Source organism: Myotis myotis, unplaced genomic scaffold (genome assembly GCF_014108235.1).
Source record: "Myotis myotis isolate mMyoMyo1 unplaced genomic scaffold, mMyoMyo1.p scaffold_m19_p_13, whole genome shotgun sequence".
In the NCBI taxonomy this organism is placed as follows: domain Eukaryota; kingdom Metazoa; phylum Chordata; class Mammalia; order Chiroptera; family Vespertilionidae; genus Myotis; species Myotis myotis.
This window is the reverse complement of record NW_023416317.1, coordinates 24,599,125-24,626,246: the sequence shown is the minus strand read 5'-3', so window position 1 is coordinate 24,626,246 and position 27,122 is coordinate 24,599,125. Positions and strand designations below refer to the sequence as shown.

The 27,122-nt window shown below is 48.9% G+C and overlaps 1 protein-coding gene across 1 annotated transcript; it reads left to right on the top strand.

Annotated features, from left to right (window-relative positions):
* The first annotated feature begins 1,740 nt into the window (after positions 1-1,740).
* Positions 1,741-26,856, top strand: EFCAB12 (EF-hand calcium binding domain 12). The gene is given in 10 exon segments (XM_036333807.1): positions 1,741-1,819; positions 9,553-10,007; positions 11,228-11,413; positions 13,629-13,785; positions 17,087-17,283; positions 19,510-19,723; positions 23,071-23,227; positions 23,887-23,905; positions 25,183-25,223; positions 26,339-26,856. Coding segments are annotated over 10 exon segments (1,764 nt in total). The 3' UTR covers positions 26,598-26,856.
* The last annotated feature ends 266 nt before the right edge of the window (positions 26,857-27,122 follow it).

The window sequence follows — 27,122 nt, the reverse complement described above, 5'->3', positions numbered from 1 at the left end:
TGACCTCTGTACCTGCTTCCTAATCTCTTCAGAATGGGATTGTGGTGCCTATAATTTTTAAGTTAGTACATGTAAGTGTTTAAATGGAGCCTTACAAAAGTGCTAATTAATGTGGCCCGTAGGGATGATCTGAGTGTCTACCTCAGGTTTTGGAGAGTCACAAAAATAATGCACTTCAGTGAAGGTGGTACTTTACCCAGAAAAAGCACTCAAGAACATTCCCATCACCCCCAAAAGTAACCCTGTACCTGTTAGCAGTCAACCCAATGCCCCCACCACTACCACCGTGGGCCTCTGGTAACCACTAATTTGCTTTCTGTGTCTTTAAGCTTGCCTAGTCTAGGAATTTCTTATAAATTGAATTAGATATGGCCTTTTGTGTGTGGCTTCTTAGCACAATGTCTTCATTCATTTATGTTGCCCTGGCCGGTTTGGCTCCCGGTTTCAATTCTGGCCAAGGGCATATGCCCGGGGTTGCAGGCTCAATCCCCAGTGTGGGGTGTGTGGGAGGCAGCCAATCAATGATTCTCTCTCATCATTGATGTTTCTATCTCTTGCCCACTCTCTTCCTCTCTGAAATCAATAAAAATATATTTTTTAAAAATTTTAATTAAAAGATTCATCTATGTTGCAGCATGATGCGACACCACTACTTCATTTCTTTTCATGACTAAACATTTCACTGTATGGATAGATCACATTTAGTTCATCCAGTTATTAGGTGATGGGCATTTCAAATATTTATTATTAATACTCCAGTTCTTGGATTCTGTAATTCCCAACCGCATCATGCTGTTTTGCAGGGGCAAAGCATATAAAAAAGAGCTGCCTCTATATGCCACGGCTCATATGGGTTCCTACAACAGGGCCTGTTCTTTGGATGAGAACACTGAGATGGAAAAATGGAGACCTGAAGATCCCACGGTTTATTGGAAAACCAGGGATTTATTATCACTCCAGATTCAGGGGCCACTGGGTCAAACTAAGAAATCTTGCCTTTCGCCGAGCCAGGAACTCTCCACCGCTACTGTTTCCTTGCGCCCCTCCCCGGACGGACGGACGGGTGAAAAGAATCGAAGCCACAGGATCTCCATCCCCCACAAGCGCAAGTCCGCTCCCTGCTCTCAGACGCCTCCAGGGCATGGCAGTGGCAGCGTTCAGCCAACCGGCGCGGGGCATCCGTAGTCCTGGCAACAGACTGTTTCATGCCCTGCGAGTCTCAACTCTCTCGCAAAACTTAAAATGACTGTTTTTTTCAGAAATCTCGACACTCCCGCGAAAGCAAGGGATGGCGTGCGCGCGTGCACGCACATACACGTGCACACACACGCGCACACATACACAGATCTTCCTCTCTTCAGCGTCCACAACCATGGACTATTCCTATGAAAAGTTTGAGGCCTTTCCCCCCAGTCGATGCTCCGTAAGCTCCCGCTCCCGGGAAGCAGCGCCGCCCCCAGGAAGCTCTCAGCCCAGGCGGACGTGTGCAAGTGTAGTGAGAGCAAGGACAGGAGGTGCATAACTTATTGTGCCGTCCCCCTCTGGGGGAGGGGTTACCAGGGAGTCGAGGGTGGGTCATACACATTTCTCAGATTTCCATGCCTGGGCTGGAGGAGTGGGTCAAGTTGCCTTGATTTAGAAACCAGAAGCCCAACCCAGTATGCCTGGGAAAGGTATCCAGGCCCAGGCTCACCCCATTTCTTCACTGGACATTAATGCGCTTGGTGCCGGAGTAGAAGCATGAAGGTTGTCAGTGGTCAAACTTTTGACAATAGCCTGCTGTGGGACCAGTCCTGGGCCAAGCCCTACAACATCAGAGGTGAAGGACAGATAAACAGATGATTACAGAACAAAGAGTGAATGCTGGGCCAGGGCCACATCCAGGAGTAAGAGGTTTGCTAAGTATAAAGGATGGGGAGGAACAGTTGCAAGGTCCTAGAAGAGATCTTTACATTGGAGCTTAATCAGGAGTTCTCCAAGCCAAAAGGGGGAGAAAAGGCATTCCAGGCCTAGGGAACAGCATGCACAGAGACCTGAGACATGGTGTCTTCAGAAAATTGCTGATAGTTTGAGTGTTCCTGGAGGTGAGAGGCAAGAGAGGTCAGAAGGGATAAGATCATGAAAGATCTTGTGAGCAAAGAGATGGAGAAGCCACTGGGAATGGTCAGACTGAATTGGCAGACGCAGAATGTTGGGAGTGGGGGTACTGGGAGGTGAGGAAGAGAGGCCAGACCAGAGAGGGTACTATAGGAACTTGGGGGCTGATCAGATGAGGAACATGAAAAGAGCAATCAAAATGATGCTCAGGCTGGTAATTAGGATGACCTGGTAGATAGAGGTGCCTTTCACAGAGATAGGGAAGCTACCGGGAGGACCAGATTAAGTGGGGACAGGGACATGGAGACAAGTTTAGTCTTATTTGGTTGAGTTTGAGACCCTTGTAAACCATCAAAGTGGAGATGCTTTAGGAGCAACTGTATGTAGAAAACTGGAGATAATTCTAAGTCATAAATATTGGTATGCTTGTCCTCAGCATATAGAAGGCTATAGAAACACAGAGTGAAGGAGATTGGTTTAAAAAAGAAGAGAGCCCTAGCCAGTGTGGCTCAATTGGTTGGAGCATCATCCATGCATCAGAAAATCTCTGGTTCAATTCCCAGTCAGGACATATACAGAGGTTGCAGGTTTGCCTTGGTTTGGCACATATGGGAGGCAACCGATCAATGGTGTGTCTCTCTCATATCAATGTTTCTCTCTCTCTCACCCTCCCTCCATATTTAAAAAAAAAACAAACAATTAAAAAAAAAGAAAGAAGAAGAGAGCCTGGGTGTAAGCTTGGAAGACACCAACTTTTAAAGGCTGGATAGGAAAAGAGGGGCCCAAGAACAAGTGGCCAGAGACATAGGATGAAATTTAGGAAGAGATTTGAATCAGATCCAAAGGAAAAAGGGAGAATTTTTAAAAGTTGAATTGTTTCCAGACACCTGAGGGGCTGGCTATCCCAGAGAAAGAGCGAACAACTGTGTTTCCTGAGGCATCAGTGGGGAGGACTAGGCTCAAAGGGTAGAAATTCCAGGGAAACAAATTCTGGGTCAATATAAGGAAGCCTTTTCTAGCAGGCAGAATTAGGCATTCCCAAAGTTAAGCAGGGAACTCCCTGTCACCGGAAGTATACAGAGGCAAAGTATGCCAGGGGATTATAGAAAGAGTACCTTGCCCGGCCAGTGTGGCTAAGTAGTTGAGCATTGACCTATGAACTAGGTCATGGTTCGATTCCCGGTCAGGGTACCTGCCTGGGTTGTGGGCTTGATCCCCAATAGGGGCTGTGCAGGAGGCAGCTGATAAATGATTCTCATCATTGCTGTTTCTCTCTCTTTCCCTCTCTCTTCTTCTCTGAAATCAATAAAAATGTTTTTTAATATATTTTATTGATTTTTTACAGAGAAAGGAAGGGAGAAAGAGAGTTAGAAATATCGATGAGAGAGAAACATCAATCAGCTGCCTCCTGCACACCCCCTACTGGGGATGTGCCTGCAACCAAGGTACATGCCCTTGAAAGAATCAAACCTGGGACCCTTCAGTCCACAGGCTGATGCTCTGTCCACTGAGCCAAACTGGTCAGGGCAATAAAAATATTTTTTTAAGAAAAAAAGAGTTCCCTGACCTGGGTAGAAAATGGAACTGATTAGCCTTTGAGAACTTTCCTCCTCAGTCTCTCGGGAACATTTTCACAGTGCCTACATACAACTACATAGTGACTTATCTCTCTATAATAATACCAGTAAAGGCATAATATGCTAATTAGACTGGATGTCCTTCCGGACAACCTTCCAGATGAAGCCAGAGCTGCAAGGGAAGCCCAGGACCCAGCGGCTGGAGGGAAGCCAGTGCTGGCAGCCAGGGGAAGGAAGGCCTATTCTTGCACGACTTTCATGCATCGGGCCTCTAGTCCTATCTAATAAAAGAGAAACATGGTAATTAGCCGTACATCTGCTACCCTTCCCATTGGCTAATCAGGGCGATCTGTAAATTAACCTCCAGCCAAGATGGCGGCCGGCAGCCAGGCAGCTTGAAGCGAACATGAGGCTTGCTTGCTTCAGTGACAGAGGACTCCAACGTTCCCCGCCTGCCGCTGCCAGCCTCTGAGCTTGCAGTTTGAAACATTGTTACAAATTTAGAAGCTAAACAAAACCCCAGAAACCTGCTTTCAGCTGGCCAGGGATCTCAGAGCTGGAGTTGATACAGTGTTTCGCTTATAGAACCCAAACAAACCAGATACCTGCTTTCAGCAGCCGAAGCCTCAGAGCTGGAGCCAGAGCTAAAGCTGGCCCAGAATAAAAAAAAAAAGAAAGAAAAAAAGGAGCAGTTGGGAGCTTCAGTCACCCGCCAGCCTGAAAACAGCCCTCAGCGCCTCACCCAGACTGGCAAGACACCCCAGTGGGGACCCCCACCCTGAAGGGTATGTGACTAGCTGCAAACAGCCATCATCCCCTCACCCAGGCTGGCCAGGCACCCCAGTGGGGACCCCCACCCTGATCCAGGACACCCTTCAGGGCAAACCAGCCGGCCCCCACCCATGCACCAGGCCTCTATCCTATATAGTAAAAGGGTAATATGCCTCCCAGCACTGGGATCAGCGGAGCCGAGAGGCCTCCCGGCACCAGGATCATGTGACAGGGGCAGTGTCCAAACCCCCTGATCGCCCTGCGGCTCTGTGTGTGACAGCAGGTGGGGCCACAACCTCCCTATCCGCCCTGCTCTGTTCATGACAGGGGAAAGCGCCCCAACCCCCTAATCAGCCCTGCTCTGTGCCTGATAGGGGGGAGCTCCCCAACCCCCTGATGGCCCTGCGGCTCTGTGTGTAACAGGGTGCAGCGCCCCAACCCCCCGCCCCCCCACAGGCCCTGTTCTGTGTGTGATGGGGTAAAGCCATAACCTCCCCATCAGCCCTGCCCTGAGTGTGAGAGTGGTGGCACCCCAAACCCCTGATCAGCCCTGCTCTGTGGGTGATAGAGGGCGGCACCCCAACTCCCTGATCCGCCCTGCTCTGTGTGTGACAGGGGGCGGTGCCCCAACTCCCCTATCGACCCTACTCTGTGAGTGACAGGGGGTGCTCCCCAACCCCCTGATTGACCCTGCTCTGTGCATGACAGGGTACGGAGCCGCAACCCCTCCTGATGGGCCCTGCTCTGTGCATGACAGGGGGCAGCGCCCCAACCACCTGATGGGCCCTGCTCTGTGCATGACAGGGGGCAGCCCCCCAACCCCCTGGTTGGCCCTGCTCTGTGTGTGACAGGGGGTGGTGCCACAACCTCCCCATCGACCCTGCCTTGAGTGTGACAGGGGGCGGTGCCCCAACCCCCTAATCGGCCCTACCCTGAGCGTGACTGAGGGTGGCATCGCAACCTCCCAATCCGCCCTGCTCTGTGCATGACAGGGAGCGGCGCCCCAACTCCCCAATCGGCCCTGCTCTGAGCCCGACCAGGGGCTGCACCTAGGGATTGGGCCTGCCCTCTGCCACCCGGGAGCAGGCCTAAGCCAGCAGGTCGTTATCTCCTGAGGGGTCCCAGACTGCGGGAGGGCACATGCCAGGCTGTGGGACCCCCCCCTCCCCACCGAGTGCACAAATTTTTGTGCACTGGGCCTCTAGTATATATATAAAAGACTAAGTGACCGTTATGACTGATCGACCCAAACAACTGTTCGACCAGTCGATATGATGCACACTGACCACCAGGGGGAAGACGCTCAACACAGGAGGTGCCCCCTGGTAGTCAGTGCACTCCCACAGCCAATCTCCCATGGCTCCTTCCTTCCTGTCCCCGCCCCCCCCCCCCCCGATGGTCAACCTCCCGCAGCCCTCCTACTGCTGGCCAGCCCCCCCATAGCCCTGATTGGGAGGCTGGCCAACTTCCTGCAGTCCCTAACCCTGCTGGCCAACCCCTCCATAGGCCCTGATTGGGGGGCCAGTCAACCTCCCGGGGTCTCTCCTGTGGGCAGCCGGCCCCCCAATAGGCCTTGATCACCGGCCAGGCCAAGGGACCCCACCCATGCATGAATTATTGCACTGGGCCTCTAGTTTTATTATAAGAGCCCTCCTCACTTTCTTATCAATGGACAGAGGACCTAAAAGATCACTAGATTGCAAGCTCTATGGTGTGGTAAGAGGGTGGTAGGAGTGACTTTGGGTGGGGATGACTTGGGCTGAGAACTATATGCTGAGAAGGACTCATCCCTGTGGGAAACTTAGGGAATTCTATGCTCTTCAGAAGGCACAGCAAATGCCAAAACTAAGAACAAAGACAGAGCTAGGAAAATTGAACAAATAGGAAGAAGGCCAGTATAGCTGGACCAAGTAATCAAGGGAGAAGGGAGTGGGAGGAGACGAGGAAGGAGAGGGGAGCAGGACCAGCAAGGATAGTTTTACGGGACATTGTTAGAAGGGAGGTGTTTATTCTAAGAGCACTGAAAAGCTGTTACTAAAGCCATTGGAGGGTTTCAGATGGGGGAGTGACTCTTCTGTTGTAGACCATAGATTTGGGGGTCTAGGAAGGGCACAAGTGGAAGTAGCGAGAGCAGTGAGGAGCATATTTTAAATGTGTCCCCATGGTCTGCAAGGTAAAGTTTAAACCCCTTTGCCTGGCATTAGAGATGACTCCAACTTTATTCTCATTAACCTCCTCCTTCACACACAATGTGCTTCCAACTTGTGAAAATGTTGAGTAACCCTGAAATCCCCAAATCCCACCCCACCCCCTGCAATGTTGCCCACATCTGTCCCTCTACCCCTTAAAACCAGACTCATTCTCGAAGGTGCATGTCTGTCCCCCCTCCATGATGGGTCTCTCCTTCTGTACTTCTCCCCTGGCTGAGAGTATCTCATTATCCCTCTGGCTACCCTACCTTGTTCTGTGCCAGTGTACTGTAGTTGGGCACCCAGCCTTGTTTGGATCTGCACCAGGCCAGTGCCACGCCCTGGGTGATTCTCAGTAAAAGCTGATTTGACGAATGACTAAATTCTCAGTAGTACTCAGCATCTTGTCCTCAAAGAAATGATAAGTGGGTTGTTGAGAAGCACTCATTTATGTCCACATTGATGTGCACTCATTGTTTTCTGACTACAAAAGGAACACATGGGCATGTAAAGAGACTTTAACAAATGTGTTGCATGTTCATTTTGTGTCAGACTGGACACTGGGAACACATGGGAACTAAGACACAGTCCTTGTCACTGAGAAACTCACAGGCTGTTGGGAAGGAAAAACTCAGAACGCATCTTTATCCAGAAAAAAAAATGGTCAATGCAATGATGGGGCTAAGCATGGGGCTGTGGCAAACTAGAGGGGACACGAGGAAGGGATTGGAAAGGCTTCAGGGGATGACGATGCCTTAGCTGACTCTGGAAGGATCAGTACAAAACAATCAAGTGAAACAGGGACAGGAGAAGAGCATTCCAGAGGGAGGAAACAGCATGGTTTTGGGGGGAGTAGGAAGGGGTACCTGAGGAACCACAGTCAGATACAGTTTGAATATAAATACATGGTGAGGCAGAAGGAACAAGTGAAGGAGAAATTAGAGAGGCCAGTAGGGCTGGGTTGGGCTGGGTTGGACAGGTGGGGTCAGGTTTAAAATATTGAACGTTATTCTGGAAGCTAGTTGGCAGTAATGGAAGGGCTGTAAGCAGAAGAGTTTTGGTTTTAGAAGAAAAATTATAGTGACAATGTTTTTAATAATGCTATATCTCTTCTGAATTTAAGAACACTCCCATATGCATTTGATCTTCAAAACAGCTTTGTGAGGTACTTAGAGCAGAGTTTATATCATTTTAGGCATAAAAAAAAATGGAAACTTGGCAGAAATCAGTGACCACCTTGGGATAATGGCTAAGAGCACAGCTCTGGGGCCAGGCAAACCAGAGTTCATGTCCTAGCTCTGCTACTTATCATCTGTGTGACCTTGGGCCTTAGTGTCCTTATCTGTAAAATGAGTATAGAACCAACCTGTTAGTCTGTCCATTTGTCATTCACTCATTCACCAAATACTTACTGAGCTCCCACTTGGCCCTGTGGAGGTGCTGGGCTTGAGAGGTGAGGGAGCAAGAGAGATGAGGCCCTGATTCACAATCTATTAAAACAACAATGACATCAACCAGTTGGACCAGGAGAGTCAAACACAAAGGTCTGCCTGAACAAGACACATGAAAAAGAATTGATCTGCGTGTGAGACAACAGGGAATGGTGGAGACCATGGCAAGCTGGAGAGGGCATGCCCCAGCCTAAAGTAACTCAAATCGGAAAATTTTAAAGAATGTCAAATAAAAGAAGACCCCAAGCTCATTAAGCATGAGGGCTGCCAGTGCAACCCTTCATTTACATACTTGTGATAAGTGGTCCCGAAGGAAAAGTATGGGTTGTGTTATGCAGAGATAACATGAGGATATACGAGAGCCTGGGAGCCGGAGAGGTAACATTTGGTCTGAGATCTGGAGGATGAGGAGGAGTGAAGAGGGGATGGATGGGGGAAGGAGAATTCCTGCCCGAGGGAACAGCATGTGCAAAACCCTTGGGCAGGAAGAGGCTTAGATCATTCATAGAAGCCAAGGTCTCTGGGACATAGTAAGGAAAGCTGAGCAAGTAATGAGGCAGGAAAGGTTGGCAGAGAAGGGTCATGGGACCTTACTTTGGAAAGTCGTGGAAAGGTATCAACATGGCCGAAGGGTGAGTACATAAAAAAAAAAACAGCACGCTACTTTGAACAAAGCAACTCCAAAACGGACTGATCCCAAACATCTCCACCACTCAGTAAGTAGGTATCATCCCCAGTTTACACACGAAGAAACTGAGACACAGAGAGGCTCAGGAACTTGCCCAAGATCATGCTGTCAGAAGTGGCAGGGCCAGGGCCCAGGCCGGAGCATTCTGGCTTCAAGGCCTCTGCTCCTCACAGCACTGTGCGGCTTTGGACGGCCAGAGCGGTAAGAATGGCATTTGAAAAAGATCATTCTGATTGCCCGTGAGGAGTACCGGGGAGTGGAGTAAGAGTAGAATCTGAGCCCTAGCCGGTTTGGCTCAATGGCTAGAGCGTCGGCCTGTGGACCAAAGGGTCCCAGGTTTGATTCCGGTCAAGGGCACTTACCTTGGTTGCAGGCTCCCCGCGCCATCCCTCTCCCCGCCCAGGCTCTGGTTGGGGCTCATGCAGGAGGCAGCCAATCAATGTGTTTCTCTCATATCGATGTTTCTCTCTGTCTTTCCCTCTCTCTTCCACTTGCCCTAAAAATAAAAGGAAAATATCCTTGGGTGAGGATTAACAACAACAACAACAAAAGAGTAGAATCTGATGAGACAAATAAGAGAAAGCTCACAAAGCCCTTAGCATAGTGCCTGCGTTGGGAGTCACAGGTAATTGTCTTCATCATCATAGGAAGATGATGATAAAGCTGGGCATGGAAACCAGGTGCCCCGGGGCCCAGCCTGGTGCTAAAGAGTTTTCCCTTCCTGACTCCTTTAGTCCTCTTCCTGAAAGAAACTCACGTTTTAACGATCTTCCCCCAAGGATTCTGCCAGTCTCAGACCTCGACTAGTGATGAAGATGCCAGCAGGGGTCCCGTCTTCAACCCTGAACTGGTCATTGCCCACTGCTTCAAGCAGTTCAAGCAGAAGGACTTCCACCTGCCTCAAAGCCGCCGGCGGATCATCATCTTGCCTCGAAAGGAAGATGCAACCTCCGTCGTCAATCCAACACCACAGCCCCAGGCTCCCTCACAAATCATCCCCAGCTTCAAAGCCCTGGAAGCCAGGGACGTCCAAGAGCCCCCGGAGGATGTGAGAACCTGGATGAGCCAGAGGTTGAAATTTCGGCAGGAACTAGAGTCATGTGTCAACATAGACAAGTGGCTGCAAAACAAGTCCAGCCTCACGCCTTCAGAGGCCAAGATCTTACGCATGACCCACAAGGAGCATCCTGTGGCCCCGCTGATGGCCCACTTGATTCCTCCCAGCCCCACCAAGGTGAGCAGCCCCATTTGCCAGATGAGGGGATGAGGGGCAGGATGGGGATCATTCACCCCATTTCACAGAGCAGCAAACAGAAGTCCTTAAACAGAGGCGCATTAGTTATCTATTGCTGGGTAGCAAATACCCCAAAATGACTTAAAGCAGGAAGGGCTTATTTTCTCACTCTTCCTGCAAGTCAGGAATCTGGGAGGAGCTTAGCTTGGTGGCTCTCCCTCAGAGTCTTTTCATCTCAAGATGCTGGTGGGGGCCACAAACATCTGAAGCTTGACTAGGGTGGGAGGATTCGCTTCGAAGCAGTTTGCTCATGTGGCTGTTGGCAGGACACCTCAGTTCCTAGCCGCATGGACCTCTCCATGGGGCTGCCTGAGTGTCCTCACCACGTGGCAGCGGTGAATGGTCCAAGAGAAAACAAGGAGGGTGCAGTGCCTTCTAGAACCTGTCTCAGGAGGTCTCAGTTTCAGCACTGTTACCTCTCTGTTTGTCAGAAGCAAGTCACTAAGTATTGCCTCCACTGAGGGGAGGGGAATTAGTCTCCATCTCTGAGGGGAGGAGAGTTGAAGGATTTGGGGCTATATTTAAAAACCACCCCAGGAGAGAGAATGACTTTACAGTTTGCTACAGGCTGTGAATAGATGTGGGTCCCACCCCTCCTGGAGCACAGAGGAGCTGTAAGCTAGGGAACAGGAAGGCCCTTTGTAAACTGTCGGGTGCTGCAGCAAGGTAAGGCAGTGTTATTTCTAAATGTTCCCATTCACCTGGAATTGGAGGAGGAGGAGGATTGGACAGGTAGAGAAAGAAGGAAAGGCATTGACTCAGGCAGAAGGCCCAGCTGGAGCAAAGGCCGGAGGTGGGAGATCTAGCTCCAAGCAGAAGCACGTATTTTGGTGCACTGAGAGCCCGGTGGGATTGTAATAGTGACGGGTCTGACCAGAGAGATGCGGATAAGAATAAAATTCTAGCTCTCATATTGTTCAAGCCTCTTGTTTCTGATGGGAAATTGAGGCCCAGCAAAGCAAAGCCTCCCAGGAGTTCTGTGGCAGAATGCAATTGTCCTGCGGTTGCCTGAATCCAGTGTTCTATGCACTTCATCTTGCTGTCTGTTCAGAGCTGCTCAGCCTCTCCCTCTCCCATTTCTCCCTAACTCCGGGGATCATGTTTCATTGGCCTGTCTCCCCTGAACTCTCCCTTCTGTCCCACTTGCTTTCCTCGTGCAGAAGAAAATCCTCCGATCATTCCACCAACCGATACCCCAGCTCCGACTGCCCAAGCCCTCTGCCCTGTTTGTCTTGTACTCCTACCTGCGCAGCCACAATATGAAGATCCTGGATATATTTGCCAGGGTGGAACAGAGCAATAACCAGGCGATCTCCAGGGAGCTGTTCATTATGGCTCTGAAGGTGGTAAGTACCTCCCGTGCTCCTTCTAGGCTGGCCTAAGTGGGGAGGGTGTCCATGCTGCCACCCCCGACCCTGGACCAAGTGAAAAGGAAACTCCGGGAACTCAAACTATCAGTCTTATCACTTGTAAAGCCAGATGGGAAAATGCGGTTTAACCTGCAGCCACATCAGACCCCTAAAACCACCCTGCACTGGTCTGACCTTGAAAGTCTGAGTGGAAAGTCTGCAAAGCTGGCCCCATAATCAGCCAGCTGCCCATCCTTGCCCTGAATTGAGCACTGAGATTGCTGGGCCTTCAGTCCTGCATCTAGAACCTTCTAGAGCTTTTCCAACTGTCACTGGCATATGAATCACATAGTTTTATGAAAATGCAGCTTCTGTTTGACCCAGTGATCCCACTTCTAGGACTATATCCCAAGAAACCAGAAACACCAATCAGAAAGGATATATGCACCCCTATGTTCATAGCAGCACAATTCACCATAGCTAAGATTTGGAAACAGCCTAAGTGCCCATCAGCAGATGAGTGGATTAAAAAACTGTGATACATCTACACAATGGAATACCATATCACTATAAAAAAGAAGGAACTTTTACCATTTGCAACAGCATGAATGGAATTGGAGAACATTATGCTAAGTGAAATAAGCCAGTCGGAGAAAATAAATATCACATGATCTCACTCATATGTGGGATATACTGATCAACATAATTTGATGAACAAGAATAGATCCAGGGACAAATGGTAGGGGAGGAGGGGTTAGAAAGCAACCAAAGGACTTGTATGCATGTATATTAACATAACTAGTGGACACAGACGCTGGGGCGGTGGGGGCTTGCCTGGGGTGGGAATGGCTGGGGGGAGAGGGGTCAATTGGGGAAAAAGAAGACATATGTAAAACTTTAGACAATAAAAAAAAAATTACTAAAAGAAAAAAAAGCAGCTTCTGACTCAGTATCTCTGTGCAGCTCCCAGTGATACCCTTGGTACTGGACCACAATTTCACTGGCTATTCCAAATGTAAATTAATTATAAATAAAATGAAAAGTCCAGTCCCTCAGCCACACCAGCTACATTTTGAGTTCTCAATAGTCGCATGTGGTAAGCAGTTCCTCTACTGCAACACACAGATTGAGATCATTTCCATCATTAAAGAAGGTTCTGTTGGTTGTGCAGGGGCCTGCTAACTATGGCCCTGGAGTCAACTCCAGCCTGCTCCCTGTTTTTGTAAATAAAGTGCTACTGGAACACAGCCACACTCAGTCATCTATGGATTGTCAAGGCTGCTTTCATGCTATGACGGCAGAGTTGAGTGCTTATGACGGAGACCATATGGCTCATGGAGCCTAAATATTTACTATCTGGCACTCTACAGAAAAAGTTTGCTGAATTAAGTTTTTATATACTTCAAATACAAGGTTCCTTATAAAATAATTCTAGAAAGCTGATGCCACACCTTTTATGATTTTAAATCATCCCAGTTTTCACATCATCATTTTTTGACATGTACTTATCTGAACATTTCAAAGCATTGAAAACAAAAAAAAGATAAATTGTTTTTCATCATAACCAAGATGACAAAACATTAAATCTTTTCATACTTGGAGAGTTTTGATCTGCTTTATAAAAAAGCTCAGTAACAATGACTGCTATCTAAAGAAGCTGAAGAACAAAATTATATTCCTTTTAAAATGTTTCTTCTTGAATATTTGCTAGGCTGGCAAGCACTGTGCTCCTGCAAAGTTGCTCATTCCTTAAAAGAGTGATATGTATCATATTTTTGATCCTATTTACCCTCAGTTAAGGGAGGCTTATGTGTCCCTCATGGGCAAGAATGATAGACATGTGAAATCCTTCTTCAAATCTATCATAGGAAAGCTGGCATTGGGATTGGTAAGAAGTCAGGTGGGAGCCCAGAGTAGGATGTAACAGATTCTGCAAAGATGATGGCATATCTGGACTGGGTTTTGAAGAAGGGATAGAAGTTTTTCAGGCTTTGAAAGGGAGGCATTTGAGTAATGGGAAGGGTGAGAAATTGAGGGGTGTGTTTGCAGCCAGGAAAGGGCTCTGAGCTCTTGTGGCAGGGACCTTGGAGCTGGGAATGGCTGTAGATAAAACCAGACTAAAAGGTGGGGCCAGGCTGACAAGGCCTTGGCCATTCTGATAGGATATTTGGATCGGAGCCTGTCCAATTTGGGGCTTCTCTTCTCTCTTCAGCTTGAAGTCCCTCTGGGAAACCAGGAGATAGAGGATATTGTGATCTATCTCAGCTCTCTGGGGAAGCACAACAACATCACCATGGATAGCCTGAGCAACACCTACAAGCAGTGGTCCTTGGCTCAGCAGAAAAGCGTGCTGAGAACCACAAAGGATTGTAGGTATCCACCCCCACCCCCGTGCCTTCGCTTCCCCAGTCTTGGAGCAAGCACGGTAGAGGCAGCCTTGGCTCATTTCCTGAGTGTGTTCTCCAACTTTGGCTTACTGTAGGTAGGCCAAGCCTCTGGAATGTCCAGGCCCAGAGGCCAAACAAGTAGATATTTTCTGGAGTACCAAGCTACCTTGTCCATTAAAAGCTGGATGAGGCCCAGTCCTTATCCTTAAGGGATGGTCCTCAAAGGGTGGTTTCAGCCCACCAAAGCCCATTTGATAGGCTGAGAACCCAATGCCAAGCCCTTCTACTTGTATGTGGGTCCAAGGCCTTCTTACTACGATTCCCCACCTTGTTGATAAAAAGCTAACTAAATTCAGAAACCAGAATCAGCACATGTTCAGAGTCTACTTTGGTATTCTACTATCTGGACTGGGTTTTGAAGGAGGGATACGAGTTTTGCACAGATTGTGCACAGCTCTGGTTCCATTTGCCAAGCCATGGGCTTCGAGAGCCACATCTGTGTAGACGCACAGAGGCAAGTTAGAAGTGTACTTGCCATGGCTCTGGATATGAATTTACAACACAAGGGTGCATCATGCGTCTTTATAGGTTAGTTATTATATAAAAAAATTTTTGAACAGCTACAGATAATATTAAAGCCCTCCTTTAACCACCACCCACCATTCCAGAGCCCTCCCCAAACATAACCACATCTTTCTTTTTCTAAATGATGCAAATCTTGCTTTGCCCCCACCTTCCAGGTTGTCAGGAACTTAATTTCAGACACAGTTGAGGAGGAGAGGCTCCTCATCCTCCCCAAGGTCATGGAAGAACCCTAGCGGGGTAGTGGAAGGGGTTCCTTGCACAGGTGAAGATTTAGGCAGTGCCTCTGGAGTCCCCAGTCACACTGAGATGGGTGCTCAGTGTCCTCACTGGCTGGTTCTTTTGAGGACAGCAGGCAGTTCCTTAGAGCATCCATTCTTCAGTCCCCTGGAGTGTCACAGCACAGCACGCAGACTTCTGACCTCTAGTCTCAACAAGCTACTGGGCAGAGGCACCCTCACTCCCACCAAGTCCCAGGGAACCTGAGTTCCCCGATAGTTGCCTCCTGGGTCTCACCACCCCACAGCAGTAATCTCTCGCACCTTTCATGTCCAGCACACCATCAGGGTCGCCTTGAGTTGGGAGTGCTTTCCAACCCGTGCTCTCTTAGCCTTTTCATTATAAATCACCAAAGCTAATTGTTTTCCATGTAGTTGGCTGCAAGTCATTGAGTGAATGACCCCAGTGTGCCATGATACATATTTGCAGCAAAAGTATTTGGGGCCTATTATTTACCAACTAGAAGTCCAGTGCATGAAATTCATGCACTTGGGGGGGGGGGCTCCCTCAGCCCGGTCTGTGCCCTCTTGCAGTCCTGGAGCCCTCGGGGGATGTCCGACTGATGGCTTAGGCCCAATCCGGCAGTTGGATATTCTTAGCGGTGCCGTGGAGGCGGGGGAGGCTCCCACCATCGCCGCTGTGCCAGCCGTGAGCCTGGCTTCTGGCTGAGCGGTGCTCCCCGTCGGAGCACACTGACCACCAGGAGGCGGCTTCTGTGTTAAGCAGGATTGGGCCAAAACCAGTTCTCCAACATCCGCCAAGGGGTCCCAGACTGCAAGAGGGTGCAGGCTAGGCTAAGGGACCCCACAGGTGCACAATCAGGGCCGGGGAGTGATGTGGGAGGTTGGTCAGCCGGGGAGGGGCTGCAGGAGGGCTCCAGGGCATGTCCAGCCTATCTCGCTCAGTCCCAATTGGCTAGACCCCAGCAGCAAGCTAGCCTACCGGTTGGAGTGTTTGCCCCCTGGTGGTCAGTGCACGTCATAGCGACTGGTCGACTGCCCCTGGTGGTCAGTGCAAGTGGTTGAGTAGCCTTAGCATATCATTAGCATATTATGCTTTGATCGGTTAACAGACGATCAGATGACCAGACACTTAGCTTTTATTAGGCTTTTATTATATAGCATAAGTAGACTTGAAGCCAAGCAACAGGTATTTGCTTAAATGGTGCTATCACAGTTGTCATAGCTGAGTTCTCTTTCTCTGGAGAGCTGCAATAAGTAGGGTGAGCAGACTTGGGAGTCTCTTGCTTTGCCTAAAGGGGCAGCAGGGACAAGAGTCTGGGTCCTTGGCTCACAAGAGAGAAGGTGGTAGCATTTGGGGGCACCCTCTGTAAGCTGGGTAGCTTTACCTACAGCATTAGCTCAATTTATCTTTTAAGTCCCTGGACGACAGGGCTACTATTCATGCTTTTCAAGGAAGAAGCTAAAGCTCAGAGGGGCTGACCACTTGTCCACTTTTTTCAAACCAGAAGGTGGTAGGGCCTGGATTTCAGCCAGGGACGATGCAGGCCTTAACCAGGGCAGGGGCAATAGTATGTTCTGATTCATTTAGATCTTCATTGAACACCTACTATGTGCTAGAGCTAGACTCTTCTAGGAACTAGGGAGATAGCAGTGAAAAAGCCAACGCCCCTGCCTTCAATGAGTTTCCATGTAAAGGTTAACCAAGATGACGTTCAGTAGTGATTAATGCTTTGAAGACAATAGGATAGTGTGTGTGTGTGTGTGTGTGTGTGTGTGTGTGTGTGTGTGTGTGTGAGAGAGAGAGAGAGAGAGAGAGAGAGAGAGAGAGAGGAGGGGGGGTCAGGGAGGGCCTCTCTGAAAAGCAGCATCAGAGCTGACACTTGAGTGACTGACTGATGAGGAGCCAGCCTGGGGAAGGGCATCCTGAGCAGATGCAACTGCAGAGGCAAAGCCCTGAGACAGGAAAATCTTCAGGGGACAGAAAGAAATGGGGGGGGGGGGGATGGGTGGAGTGAGTGAGGCGTGGACAGTAGGAGATGGGCCAAGTGGACGAGGTAGATGGTTGGCTGAGGCCAAACCCTGCAAGGCCTTGCCGACCAAGGAGAGGATTCTGGGTTTTAGTGTAAGTGCTGTGTAAAGACAGGAGCGAGTTCTAAGCAGGGGAATGAAGGGATGTGATTTATATCTTTTAAAGGTCCTGTTTGCTGTTTGGTGAAAACAGGATGCTAGAGAATAAGAACCGAAACAGGAAGGCTGAGGCCATGGTACAGGTGAGGGAGGAGGCCATAGTGGAGATGGAGAGAAGGGGCTCCTTCAAGCTGTATCACAGATGGCACTGACTGGACACATGGATAGGAGCAGAGGGATGTTCTGGTGCTTGCGTGGTGACATTGGTTAACTGCTTGATGGATTCCATGGCTGGGCACCCTCTCAGTCCCTCCTTCATCTCTTCTCTCCAGACTATTTTAGGTCTTCCAAGCACAAAGCTTTGTCTCGGCAGCTGTCCAAGAAGCAGGTGAATTTAGCTCCAAAGGCTCCCAAGATGGACCTGCTGGCTGTGCCTGTGGTTGACACTCGGATGGAGGCAAGGCCCTTGAGCCTGGAGGAGATGGAAGACATCGGCAAGCGGTACCGGCAGAGGAAGCGACAGACCAAGGTACCCCAGCCAAAGTGGGAGGACACGGGGCAAATCCCCTGCACCTGCACCCCTTCTAGCTGCTGGGACTTGGGAGCAGATGCTTTACCTTTCTGTTCCCTCGTCTGGATAATAAGAACAATACCTACTTCACAAGATTTCTGTGAAAATGAAATGCGATAATGTTTCTGAAAGTATCAGGTTCCCCTCCTCCCATTCTTTGTTGTTGTTGTTAATCCTCACGTGCGGATACTTTTCCCATTACTTTTCAGAGAGAGTGGAAGAGAGGGAGGTGGGAGGGAAGAGAGGAATATTGATGCGAGAGAGACACACCAACTGCTTGTCTCCCCCATGTGCCCCGATGGGGGCAGGGAGAGAACCCAAAACCCAGTATGTGTCCTTGACAAGGAATCAAATCCAAGACCCTTTGATGCCCAGACTGGCACTCTAACCACTGAGACCACTGGCCAAGGCCTTTTTTTAGATAGATTCTTAAAGTTTTTTTTTATTGACTTCTGAGAGAGGGAGGGAGGAGAGGGAGCTAGAAACATCAATGATGAGAGCAAAACATCAGTCGGCTGCCTCCTGCATGCCCCCTACTGGGGACTGATCCTGAAACCTGGGCATGTGCCCTGACCTGGAATTGAAACACTACCTCCTGGTTCATGGGTCAACGCTGAACCACTGAGCAACACCAGCCGGGCCCATTCTTCTTCCTTTTTTTTTTTTTTTTTAGATTTTTAAATTGGTTTTTAGAGAGAGAGAAATATTGATGTGAAAGTGGAACATCGATCATCTGCCTCCTGCAAACCCCTTAATGGGGATCAAGCCTGAAACCCGGGCATGTGCTCTGACCAGGAATCTAATCAGCAAGCCTTCAGTGCCTGGAATGATGCCCAACCAACTTAGCCACACTGGCCAGGGCCCCTCCTCCCATTCTTTTTTTTTTTTTTTTTTTTTTTTAAATATATTTTATTGATTTTTCACAGAGAGGAAGGGAGAGAGATAGAGAGTTAGAAACATCGATGAGAGAGAAACATCGATCAGCTGCCTCCTGCACATCTCCCACTGGGGATGTGCCCGCAACCCAGGTACATGCCCTTGACCGGAATCGAACCCGGGACCTTTCAGTCCGCAAGCCGACGCTCTATCCACTGAGCCAAACCGGTTTCGGCCCATTCTTTAATTATGACTTTGCATCCTGAGACCAGGCCTGGGTATTCATCACAGTGGGAACCCAAGAGCCTGGCATGGGGTGTGGCCCTGAGTAGGCACTCCAGATATACATGACCAGTAACGGAAGGAAGAATTGATTGCCTGAATTAATTCAGCCAATGAATATTCATTGAGTCTGTGATGTACCAGACACTCTTCTACATGCTGCAGACAACAAAACAGCCCCTCAAGAAGCTGTCAGTCTAGAAAGTCTAGCCATGGAGGCAGACAATATTAATATAATACTACACATAGACACATATTTTAATGTCATTTATATAATAAAATGTTAGGTATTGGTAAATGCTATACTAACTAAGATCTGATTCAGTTGCATGACAAGAAAACCCAAAATGTTAGAGCAGTGAGTGGCAAACTTTCCTAGGGCCAGATAATAAATGTTTTAGGCTTCTTGGGCCCTATTGTCTCGCAACAAGTCAGCTCTGCCATTGGAGCACAAAAGCAGCCACAGACCTAAACAAATGAGTGCAGCTGTGTTTCAATAAAACTTCATTTCTAAAACCAGGTGGTGGCCCAGATTTGGCCTGTAAGATGTACTTTACTGATTCTGGCTTTAGGGGTTTTCAAAAGACATCGATTTTTCTTTCCTTGTAAATAAATAAATAAGGCGGCCAGAAGTGGCTACACACTGCCCAGGCGTCTTCGACCTCACTCTGCCATCCTTAACATGTGGCTTCCACCTCAAGTCACAGATGGCTGCACGTAATTTGAATTCTCATGCAGCTAAACCCTTGTATGTAACGTTTCAATAGGACGCATGTGGGGCATTTGCACTGTACCCTACCGTATATATGACACCAGCATGTGTGCACATCTGTACAACGGCCGCACGTGCTGACCATGTGTGATTTTTCTCCCCGGCCACTGACTTCAAAACCTGAACTTGGGTCCCATTCTTTGCCATTGCCCCTCATGGTGACCTTGTGTAGAAACACAGACTGTCAGCTTTCAGGCCAGGAGGAAAGAGGCAAGGTGAAGGGAAGTGTGCGCCAACTGCTTTTCTCTTTGCAGCTCACAATCCCCTCCATCCAGTACACGGAGCAGTGCCGCCTGGTGCGCAGTGGGAATAAGTATTTTGACAACCACTGCCTCCCGTCCACCATCCCCGGGGAGATGGGCGAGCTCATCAATCTGTTCCGAAGGGACACCTTTCTGCTCTACCTGAAGTGCCAGAAGGTCTGTCAGTACTATGGCCTCCCGCTGACGGAGGACATCCTCATAAAAGGTAAGGGCCTCCGTGGCTGGCCCCAGAAAGATGCCTCAGATGTTCGCCTGAGGTTTGCCCCTCCCCAGCTGACATGCACCCAGTCAAGCTGCTGTAACTTGTGGCGGGGGCATTACTGTTATACGGAGTTTTAGAGCCTGTAGCTCCACAAGTTCTACAAGGCTGGAGGTCTGGGCTCCCCGGATGAGCTTGGGGAGCTAGCTTTCTCGAGAGCAGGAGTTCCGAGCAAGGGAGCCCTGAAGTTGAGCATAAAGGAACAATCCCAGTTTCCAAGAGGGAGATTTGGTAGAAGTGACAACTGCTATGCTGTACTGGGTGTTTCCAACACCGCCTCCCTAGCCAGGCCCCCTGTGTGGTCCTTCTGCAGCACTGAGGTAGGAATGCACCAGGCAGGAGTCAGGTTCTGCTGAGGCCCTTTGCTCCCTGCTCAGACAACAGGACTCAACACCGAGACTTCCATACTGGTTCCACCCTGTGCTTGGGGGAAGAATTGTGTTTTCATACATCCAAACAGACCTGAACCCTCCACGCCTCCGAGTAGACTGTGTGCTTCTGAGCGATATTTCCATAATAACCGCAGAGCAATGCTGGCACCCCAAACTGATGATTTTGTAAATTTAATGGGCAGGTTCCTCTCTGTGCTTAAAAAACATGAACAGCAAGTTGCATGAGGGCAGAGGTTTTCCCGTAGGAACTTTGCAGAAGCTGTGGCCATATTGGGAGCTGGAAAATGAGGTTTACTGAGAAAGGGCACACAGGGAGACTTACCCAAGAACAAGAGTTAACAGTCACACCCTGACTGGGGAGCTCAGTGGGTTAGAGCAGCCGTGGGCAAACTACGGCCCGCAGGCCGGATCCGGCCCGTTTGAAATGAATAAAACTAAAAAAAAATAAGACCGTACCCTTTTATGTAATGATGTTTACTTTGAATTTATATTAGTTCACACAAACACTCCATCCATGCTTTTGTTCCGGCCCTCCGGTCCAGTTTAAGAACCCATTGCGGCCCTCGAGTCAAAAAGTTTGCCCACCCCTGGGTTAGAGCGTCATCCCCATACACCAAGGTCGTGGGTTTGTTCCCCAGTCAGGGCATATATAGGAGCCAATGAATGCATAAACAGGTGGAGCAGCAGATCCATCCATCTCTCTCTCTCTCTCTCTCTCTCTCTCTCTCTCTCTCTCTCTCTATCTCTACCTCTACCTCTATCTCTATCTCTATCTCTCTCTGTTCCTGTCAGCAGGCATCAAGCAACTACTGATTCTCTCCACTGCTGGCTTTTGCTAGCTCCCGGGTCTATGAGCTTCCCGTTGCCAGGATCTCACATTCATGGGTTCACAGGAGCATCTGTGGGTGGGCTTCCTCTTGCCTTTGACTGACTGAGATGGAAAAGACTCTAGTTCCATCTGTGACTAGAGCCGCTGTGGGGACACTGGGAAGAAGGAAGGGAGGGGAAGAACAGCTCAGCCTGCTTTGCTTTTAGGTGGGATTTCTAGAATACTCGATGGAGGTGCACAAGTCCCGCTGTCCTGGCCACTATCTGTTGGCTCTCTTTATGGCAGGGGCCTGCTCTGCTACAGACACAGAAGCACAAGCACTGAGATTTCCGAGTCTGTGTACTAGACTAGAATGTGGTGAGCTCAGACTCCAGGTCTCCTACTCCTGGGCCAGAATTCTAGAACACTGAGGCATTTGCCCTTTCCCCAGTGACTGACTATAGCTTCATTGTTTTTCTTCCCTTTTATTTTATAAATATTTGCTCACTTAAATTTTTTTGAAAACATAAAAATAAAAATCCCACTCCAGCCTGAGTGAACCACCATTAATATTTCGGTGATTGTCCTTTCACAAACTTATTTTTCTTTTCCATTTACACAAAATTATTTCTGTAAATCATATTCTAAAAATCATGTATGTATTTTTAATGTATTTTTAAAACCCTATATACCTTTTTTTTTTTTTTTTGGTAAGAGAACGTTTATTAGGTAAATTACAGAGGTAGAAAAAGTAATTCCTAGAAGAAACGGGCTTAGCAAGCAAGTCATAGAGGTAAAGGAAGGGCCCTTAGAGCTTGGCAGTGAGGAAGCTAGTGGAAAGATGCCTGGGCCGGGCTGGGGAGAGGGAGGGGAAGGGAAAGGTGAGAGTATGCTCCCTGGAGGGAAAGCACCCTATATACCTTTTTAAAGTGTTGGTGCTACATATGCCCTTCCCTCTTCTCCTTTCTCACCTGCACATCCCTGCCCTCCCCACAAATAACCAACATTAATAATCAGGAGTGTAACCTTCCCCTCATTTTTCTAGTATTTGAGGTCTTTGGATTTTACCAACTTTTTTTTTAATTATTGATTTTAGGGAGGGAGGGAGGGAGGGAGGGAGGGAGGGAGGGGGGGAGAGAGAGAGAGAGAGAGAGAGAGAGAGAGAGAGAGAGAGAGAGAGAGATTTGTTGCCCCACTTATTTATGCATTCATTGGTTACTCACTCCTTGTATGTGTCCTGACTGGGTATGGAACCAAAAACCTTGGCGTATCGGGATGACGTTCTAAATAACTGAGCTACTTATTGGGCCAGTTACCATCTTAGGACAAGCATTGCTCCACGGCTGCAGGAAGATGGAGACCCTGGCCTAGTGTTTTTAATGTACTGCACTTCTTCAAAAAGCCTACCAAGGCTTTTGTGCGACTAACTCTAGGTAAGGAGAAAACTGCCATCAACTAGGTCTAAGTTAACCTAGTGAAGCCTCAGGTAAATTCTCCATACACACCTCTTCCTAGGACTCCTGATGAGAACACCCCTGTAGAATGTGCGGCCTCATACTCTATCCTAATTACACCCCAGCCCCAGGGCCATTGCGAACCTGGTTATAAACTCCCTTAACTCTAGTCCAGTTAGCAGTATTTTACCAACTCCATTTTCTGATCTTGCAGTAGCTACAGGCATACCTTGGAGATACTGCATGTTCCGTTCCAGACCACTATAACAGAAGCAAGTATCCCAATAAAACAAGTCATAATCTTTTTACTGGTAGAGGGTTTTGCTTTCCATTTGTAAAAACAAAAAAAAAAAAGCACCACCTGTTAAGAGAGATAAAGCCAAATGCAATAAAACCAGGTATGCCTATATATGCCACGTCATGGTTGGAGGGTAAGAGACCCTCTGCACTATTTTTGCAATTTACTTTTAATCTATCATCATTTAAAATTTAAAAGTTAAACCATGTACATAAGAAAAATCTTTTTAAACAAAAATGTGACTTTATTATTTTTTTTAAAGACCCTTCTCTGCCACAAAACCTCAGGGGTGTGGGGTGGGGTGTTGGGCTGACAGGCCATGTTTCTCTTGCTGCTCACAGCCCTGCTGTACCCAGGGGACAAGATCATTTTCCAGAAGGACGAGGTGCGCCCCATCCGGCAGCCAGGAGGCTACTACGTGGACCTCCTCCTCAGCCCAACTGCAGCCCTGCTCAAGTCCCTGGGCTTCAAAGAGCTTGTGGCTAAGAAGACCAACAAGCTGAGTGTCAGACGCCCCCTCCCCCCACCTTCCCCTTTCCTTTTGCCTCCTGCCTTGCTGCTGTCCATCAGCTACAGAAGCTGGGAAGCTGACTTACTTGGGATGTCATATTGTACCAGTGTCTCTGTCCTAACCCTGAACGTCCAACCGAGTCACCAAGCCTGACTAGTCCCCAGTGTCCCCCCTGGCATATGGCTAAGGTCTATAGCCACCTCACCTCACTCCCACACAGCTACCATCCTGGCTGCATCCTACGTGATCTCAAGCTCTCTGGAAAGATTAAAAAGAGAGCCTTCTTAGAGAATCAGGAGGCCCCTCACCAATTATGGGCCCAGTGTCATGAGTGCTGCAGAGCACAGCCCCTTCCCCTGCCCCACCTTCTCTGGCAGGAAGGGGCTTATAGCTCCTGGGAGGAGAAAAGAACTCTGCACTGGGTACTATGTCTGACTCTCAGGTTAACTTGGAGTCCTCTCTAAGAAAATATCCTTCTTGGCCCCCCAGGAGTACGCCCACACCTTCCTTCCCTCTCACGTTTGCATCTCCTAAACACTAAGAGTCCCCATGAGACTCACAGCCAGGGAGCAATGGGCAGTGGCAGTTCATCCGGGCTAATGCCCTGAACCTGTCTCCAAGGCCCTTTCTCTGACTTTCCAGTGAGCCAAAGGAGTCCCACGGAGGCTCTCTCCTGTTGCTTCTTAGATCCTAAGGCCTTCCTTGTTTCACTGTCTCCAGCTTTAATACATATACTCTCAAAAGAAAAGAAAAGAAAAAGACAATCTCCTTCTTTGGAAGGAGGTGAAACTTGGCAGGTGATGAGCCAGCTACCACGGTGACTGCAGACTGGAGAACAAGCAGAATCCTGCAGAGGGATGGGGCCAGCATGGGAGAAGGAGGGGAGAGCTGACTGGATACCATGAGGGGGGAGGGGCCTAGGACCTACCCATACTCTGGGTCCATGCTAGCTTCCCACTGGGGTGGTATGGACAGAAGGGCTGGGGGGGGGGGCGGGGGGGGGGGATGCAGCAGAGCTGAGTGGCAATCAGACAAGCTTCGGATAAAATGGACAAAGTACTTCACTCGCTGAGCACCAGCATCTTCATCTGTAAAATGGGCATAATAGCTCCTACTATATACAATGAGGACAAGAGAAACTTCTTAGCATGTTGTTTGGCAGATAGTTGGTACCCAAGCAATGACTGTTGTTGTCAGGATGTTCTCAAGTGCAAGAGTGGCCTGGGCCTGCAGGTGGGCCCTGTCCACACTCTGGTTGGGAAGAAGTAAGCATGAGCCAGGCAGGCGGTAATGGCCTTTCTGATCCTGAACCGAGAACCTAGGAGGTGGGAGGGAACTTGAGGACAGGACTCTTGTCCATGCTTAGGGAGGCCACACCTATAAAGGATAAAGAAAGGTTACCGAGGGCAGGGATGGGCATTGGGTTCGTGTTGCTACTGAGACTGTACTGTGTGATTCTGAGGCCGAATGCAGGGTAGCTGGGAAAGAGTGCTGTGGTTGATTAGTGATGTCTGCCAGGCCCAAGGTTTGGAGAGTTGGTGTTTACCATCCTTATCTCCAAGGCTGGATTCAGCTGTGGCAGGGAAAGTGGAAGCTGGGGGTCCAGAAATTATTCAGATTATTGAGCATCTCTCATCACTAATCTCCATTCTGGGAAATTAGAAAACTGAGGTTCTGAAAGGGGAAGTGACTTACCCAGAGTCACCCAGCCAGCCAGGTATGAGCCCAGGCCTGGCTGACCCAAGCCCACTCTATATTCCACTGGAGCATGGGAGGCCAGAGTTAGGGCCCACCCAAATAGAAAAAAAAATCTTTCAAAGCTCTGGTTTAGATTCAGAGATAGACCCATCCTGGGGCCTCCAACTTACTCTCTGAGACCCCACCAACCTGGATTTCCCCTCTCCTGACTAGATACCTCTCTCTCTTATCCACTAGGAAACAGTCAAAGAAAATGGACTTTGAAGATTTTGAGAAATTCACCAGGTCTGTACAAATCATCTAACTCTGGATGGGGGGTAGATAGGAGGAGGTCTAGCTTCAATTTGTGGAGGTGCCTGGGACTCTGCAGGTTCCATGGTGCTCTTAGCACAGCATCTGGGGTGGTATGGACCAGTGTCCAGGGGGAAGCAGTGCCTAGGAGCTGAGAGGCAGAAAACAACTTAGAGTGCCAGGAAGGCTTTGGATGCTTTCCATGTGTTAACTCATTTCAATCCTCTCAACAACCCTGCGAAGTTACTTTTCACATACCCAACCTACAGAAGAGGAAACTGAGGTACAGAACATTTCTTATTAAAGTCACACATCTGTTAAAGTGGTGGAGCAGGGATTTGTGAGAAATGGCTCACCTGTCCAAATTTCAAATGACGGACTAGGAAACAGAAGCCTGGCAAAAATGAGACTTTTAATAACACTCTTGGGAGTGGGTGCCCATTTTACAGGGCAAGGAACATAGCCTATTTATTTAGACTTCCTCCAGTTCCTCATTGGCTGAGGACTAATTTGGTCACCTATTTCCTAAGAGGTCGCCTAGGTCTTACTGTCTCCCATTGGGTTATATTTTTTTAAAAAAAGGGGGCTGAGGCCTTCTCTAGTTGCCTCCACCTCCCTTTGGCTAGGGGCATCATCCTAGGACATGTGCTATCAGCCACATATACAGCTCTCATCCTCTCTCCCCACCCCCACATCCTGTTTGCTCTGGGGAAATTCAGCAATGGCCTGGCCAGATGCTGTTTCTTTTCTATGAAGATAAATCAGAGGCATGTTTCTTACAGATTCAATCCAGCTACACTGGCTCCAGAGGCTGTACTCTTAATACCATATCAAAATGTTTCTAGAGAACAGATGATGTACTTGTAAAGAGTTTGGATTTTAGAGGCAGCAGACTGGAGTCAAGCCAACACTCTGCTGCTTGTCAGGGAGAAATGACTTATCCTCTCTAGGCCTCTGGGTCCTTACCGGTAAGGCAGACAGGGTAATAGAAGCATGAAATGCAATGCTACACCTCCTCAATGGCCACAGTTGGTTTGCTCGCTGAGGAGCTCCAGCCCTGCCCTGTCCACCACCATGAAAACCTTCCTTGTGTCTTCTCATTTTTCCAGGAAGCTGAAGGAGAAGAGGCCCCGTGGTCCACAGCGTACCCACCCCAATTTCTTCTGGCCGGGTCACCTCCTGGATAAACTGCAGCTCTACCTGCCCTCTGTGACTGTGGACCGGAGCCTGATGCTATTCAGTTGTGTGCAACAGCGGCCCCCAGTTTACCCAGCCACCTACCACTCCTATCTGTGATGGCCCATTAGGAATAGGGACTACTTGACCTGTGTTTATTTCAATGCCCCCAAGATCTACTACATCGACTAGAGTGGCCCAGGTGATGTCAGACCCAGCCATCCTGGGCTGGACACCAGTGCAGCTAGCAGCCCAGAGCCATAGACACCAGGAGTGTCAAAGAGCCAAACAGAAGAAATCATTTCAGTGGGATGGCCTGGGGCTAGCTGTATCCAGAGTAAAGTGGTGTCCAGGGTCTCAGAGGCAGATGTGTCCAGGGAAAGATGTGCAATTTTGGGGTGTTTCCCTGCCCTTTTGAAATAAACCAGACTGGAGTTTCTATCATGTCACCTGTGATCCACCTGATGTGATTTCTTACTCAGCTGTGGCTAGGAGGGTGTTTGGAAAAGTTGGGGTCCTGAGCCTGAGGTAATACAACAGGCACACTCCCTGGGATGTTGATGGATGCCTGCCTGGCAACTCCAGCCTCTGATCCTGGGATCTCAGTGTCCAAGGGGAAGCAGCAGGCAGTGTTGGGAACCCTGTGCCTTCCTCTGAGAAACGCCATGTCTCTCATCCCCCCAAAAAACTGAGCCATTGGATTACTTCTTCCAAATC